General features: G+C 41.3%; 1 protein-coding gene across 3 annotated transcripts in view; it reads left to right on the top strand.

Moving 5' to 3' along the window:
• TIMD4 (T cell immunoglobulin and mucin domain containing 4) overlaps window positions 1-4,550 on the top strand; it is a 43,238-nt gene that overhangs the window by 13,862 nt on the left and 24,826 nt on the right. For all 3 annotated transcript variants that reach the window (XM_017514194.2, XM_017514195.2, XM_017514193.2), the window contains exon 5: window positions 846-929. In XM_017514194.2, the coding sequence (XP_017369683.1) occupies window positions 846-929 (84 nt within the window). The remainder of the gene's footprint in view (window positions 1-845; window positions 930-4,550) is intronic.

The following is a 4,550-nucleotide window of genomic DNA, read 5'->3' as shown; positions in this document are numbered from 1 at the left end:
TTTTAGTAGAGACGGGGTTTCACCATGTTGACCAGGATGGTCTCGATCTCTTGACCTCGTGATCCACCCGCCTCGGCCTCCCAAAGTGCTGGGATTACAGGCGTGAGCCACCTTGCCTGGCCTGATTGGCTTTTTTTAGAGTGGGGGGAGAATTGTCATTCTTTCATTTATTTGTCCTTTCTCCTACCCATCAAACCTTCTTTAGGTAGTCACTGGGGTCCAGGACAGAGTATACCCTAAAATAAGACACGATTGGCATCCTTGGGGGTGCTAGAGAAGATCACTTGGGTTTGACTCCCAGTTCTACTACTTTTTGCTGGGGGTCCCTGACCTCAGTTTATTCCTAGGTTTGTTGTAGAGTTGTATAACTTCACGCATGTAAGGACTTAGAAGAATGCCTGGCACATTTGTAAGCATTAACATGGCAGCGGCTGCCATAATGAAGCTAATAATCTGGCAGAGGAAAACAGACATGTATAAGAGAAATAAATCAGTGTTTGTGATAGTGTAACATAGGGACACAGTACGGCAGAGTGATTTATGTGGGCACTCTGGCTTCACTCTGCCTAAGTACAAATCTTGCCTTTCCTGCTGTATGATCTTAGCTAAGCACCTAATCTCTCTGGGCCTTAGTTTCCTCACTAGTAAAATGGAAATAACACCTATCCTGTGGCTCTTTCTAAGAATTAAATGACAGATGCATGTATGTCACTTAGGACAGTGTCTGGATACTATTTTTTTTTTTTTTTTTAAGAAAGAAGTCAGTATAGGAACAGTCAGGTACCAAAAGCAGGAAGACAGGCATTGATCTAAGTCTATTTTCTGTTTCCCCCTTTTTCCCAAAGAGTCCAAAGTTTGGGATCTCCCATCAACATCCCATGTGTCAATGTGGACAACAAGTGACTCAGTGACTTCTCCTCAGCCTGGAGGTAAGGGGTCTGTGATTTTTTATTTTATTTTATTTTACTTTATTAATTTTTTTTTTTTTTTTTTTTTTAGAGACAAAGTCTCACCATGTTGCCCAGGCTGGTTTCAAACCCCTTGGCCTCAAGTGATCCTTCCACCTTGGCCTCCCAAAGTGCTGGGATTACAGGAGTGAGCCACCTTGCCTGGCCCGGGGCTGTGTTCTTATGAGTGGCTCGTCTTTGGCTGTGGAAACAATCTGTCATCTGCCTGCTTGCCTTGGGATTCAACTATTCTGGCTCCTTCGTGGCCACGTCCCACATCCTCCTGCCAGCTGGGGTGAAAGTGAAGCACGCTGCAAGCATCAGTGCTGGCTTCTCCTCTCCTCTGCTCATCTCTGAAGCCCCTCTGTTGAGATCTTCCTTCTTCCTTAGCAACTTCTGACTTGACACCAGGAATGATAGTAGGAAAGCCACCTATTCTTTTTTCAAATTTTTATTTTTTTATTTTAAATTACACAAATATTACATTAATGCATTTTTGTTAGGGTTGCATAAAAACAGAAATACAATTCTCTTTCACTCCTTGTCCTCGATCCCAGCCCTCTCACATGAGACAATAACTGTTATTAGTTGAAGATGATCATTCTAGGTCTTTTTTCCATTCCCTATGTGTCTGGATAGATATAGAAATATATAGCTTGGTTTTGTGCAAGCCTTTAAAAAATGTTATCATACTACATTTTGTTTTACCACTGATTGTTATATATTGGACCACGTTCTTCTTTAGTCTATGTAGATAGGTATCATTATGTTAAACTGCTGTGTAATATTTTATATTGTGAGTACTCACGATATCTCTTGACTATTGAGGGACATTTAGGTTGTTCCAATGCTTCCTTTTTATAAACAGTGCTGTAGTGAACATCCCAGTACATTCATGCCTGCCTAACCATTCATGCAAGTGTTTCTCTAGCTAGGATGGCGACCAAAAAGTAAAAATTACTGGTTAAAAGAAATGTGCACCTTTAAATTTAATAGCTTGTAGAAAAATATTCTCAGAAAAGGCTGTGCCAATTTATTTTTCCACCCACAGAGTATCTGCTTTCCCATATCCTCCCGACACTTGATATGACCATTTAACTTTTTCAATCTTCTGAAAAGAAAATGTCATCTTGTTCCTCCCTCCCTCCCTCCCTCCCTCCCTCTCTCCCTTCCTTCCTTCCTTATTTCCTTCCTTCCTTCCTTCCTTCCTTCCTTCCTTCCTTCCTTCCTTCCTTCCTCCCTCCTTCCTTCTGCCTCCCACACTCAAGCGATTCTCATGCCTCAGTCTCCCGAGTAGCTGGGACTACAGGCACATGCCACCATGTCTGGCTAATTTTAGTAGAAATGGGGTTTCACCACTCTGCCCTGAGTGGTCTTGAACTCCTGAGGTCAGCTGATCCAAACGTCTCGGCCTCCCAAAGTGCTGGGGTTACAGGCATGAGCCACCATGTCCAGCCCATCTTGTCCTTTCCTTATCATGATTAACAGAGAGTTTGAGTTCCTCTCTGTATGTTTACTGGCCAGGAAACAGGTATCCTTTAATTCTGTGAAGGAGACAATGTAACATCACTCTCAAAAGTTCAGAAGATGGAATTGGAGGGGCCAGACAAGAGTGAATGGAAGCGGACAGGTTTGGAAGTTAAGACTGTAACTCAAGATGAAATGCAAAGGGGACCTGGTGGTAAGACGCTTAGGCCTGCACTAACTCATACAGTGGGAAAACAGAAAATCTGGACTAGGAGTCGATAATTTAAGGGAAATGGGGTGCCAAAGATCCAAACCCCGTTTGTCTATGGGATGGGGTAAGGGTGGGGGACTACTTTCTAACAGATGACAGAGAAGGCAGTGACTAGAAAAGTGATGGAAACTAGGCAGAACGTTCTAACACCATCATCCTTTGTTCCATTGAAATCTTGGACTATTTTACATTGAATTACAGGGGAACAAAAGGTCCTGTGATTTTTACCTTCTATAAGCTTCTTGATAATTTTCATTTCTCTCCTCCTTTACCAAATCCCAGAACAGAGAACACTTGCTGCTTGGCTGAAGAGGAGCTTGGTGTAAGAAGGCTGGTCAGTCTCTGTGGAACATTTAGTCATTAGGGATGAAAAGCAGGGTTCACTGAGCAGGTGTTACGTGCTAGTTCAGTGTCAAGCTGTCTTCCTGGACCACTTCATTTAATCCCTCTTCAGCAGATGCTCATAGTTCTGTTTTATCTAAATCTCCCAAGTCCACACAGCTCTCAGGCGTCAAATCTAGGATGTCTAGCTCTGATTCTACACTCTTTAGATATCATTTTATTTTATCTGGATTTCTAATCTGAAATTAAAAGTCATATTCTTTTAACTACTATTCATTTATTTTAAATTACACAAACATTACGCTAATGCATTTTTGTTAGGGGTACATACAAACAGATGGAAATAAAATTCCTTCACTCCCTATTTCCTCTCTTCCCACTGTTTTTTCTTTTTCTTTTTTGTAGTGAAACATTCATAGGGATCATTGTGGTTAATGTCCATCAAGGACTTATTTATGCATTAGGTACTGTGCTCAGCATTTTTGCGTTAATATTCTTTTTTGAATCTCTCAACAACCTCCTAGGCAGGTACAGATATTATCCTCATTTTATAGATAAATAGAGGGTCAGAGAGTTTATTAGAGAAGCTAGTACCTACCATTGTAGGTCTGCCATTGTTTTAACACCATGCACATTCAATGTATTATCTCTTTTGATTGTCCGCAAATCCATAAGAAATGGGTGCCATTATCACTTCCATTTTAAAGACCTTGAAGATTAAAAACCTGTCCAGTAAATGGCCGATCTGGATTTAACCCACGTCTTTTCAACTCTAAATCACTCTAACACCAAGGCACTCTGCTTCCTCCTGGTCTCCCCTCTGGAGCCTCTTACGGAATAAGACTACATCTTGATTCACATGAAAACCCTTTCAACCCACTGGGTTTTTCTTTCTCTGGCTAACAATCCTCAGCTCCCTCTCCATTTCTTCATGTAATTTTCGGATGGCAAAGCTTCTGTGGTTGCGGGCTTATTTAAATCGTTAAAGAGGGTCTTGTCAATCGCTGTTCTCTAAAATTAGCATGAGCCAGGGTAGCAATTTCTTCCCTCCACTAGTCATGGCTGACTAGAATGGAGCTCAGAGATGTAGAGTGTCTTAAGATCACATAGCTGAACAGTGGGAGAGCTGGGAGACATACCCAGCTTTCAGAGATTTTAAACTGTGTCTATGGACTCCTGGATGGGTGATATCTGTAGGTGGGCTTCTTGTGGGAAGGACACCACCCTCCCGAAATTATATGCACAATTGTATGTATGTGTGCACACACATTTTTCTGGGGTGAAGTCTAGAACTTTCATTCAATTCTTCAAATGTTCTTCATAACCGCAAATGGCTAGGAACTATAATTCAGTCACAAATACAAGCACAAATAAACAAAACAACAATAACAACTCACATGAAAATATGGCGTAGGTCCCACTCCCCCTAAATCTGTTAGAGGAATACAAACTCATTTCTCAAGATACCTAGGAAATCTGAAGATATCTTTTCACCCATGGGATTAATTTTCTTTTTTTTTCTT

Source organism: Cebus imitator, unplaced genomic scaffold (assembly GCF_001604975.1).
Source record: "Cebus imitator isolate Cc_AM_T3 unplaced genomic scaffold, Cebus_imitator-1.0 Scaffold519, whole genome shotgun sequence".
Classification (NCBI taxonomy): Eukaryota; Metazoa; Chordata; class Mammalia; order Primates; family Cebidae; genus Cebus; species Cebus imitator.
Note: the sequence above shows the minus strand (reverse complement) of the source record. Positions and strands in the feature narration are given on the sequence as shown.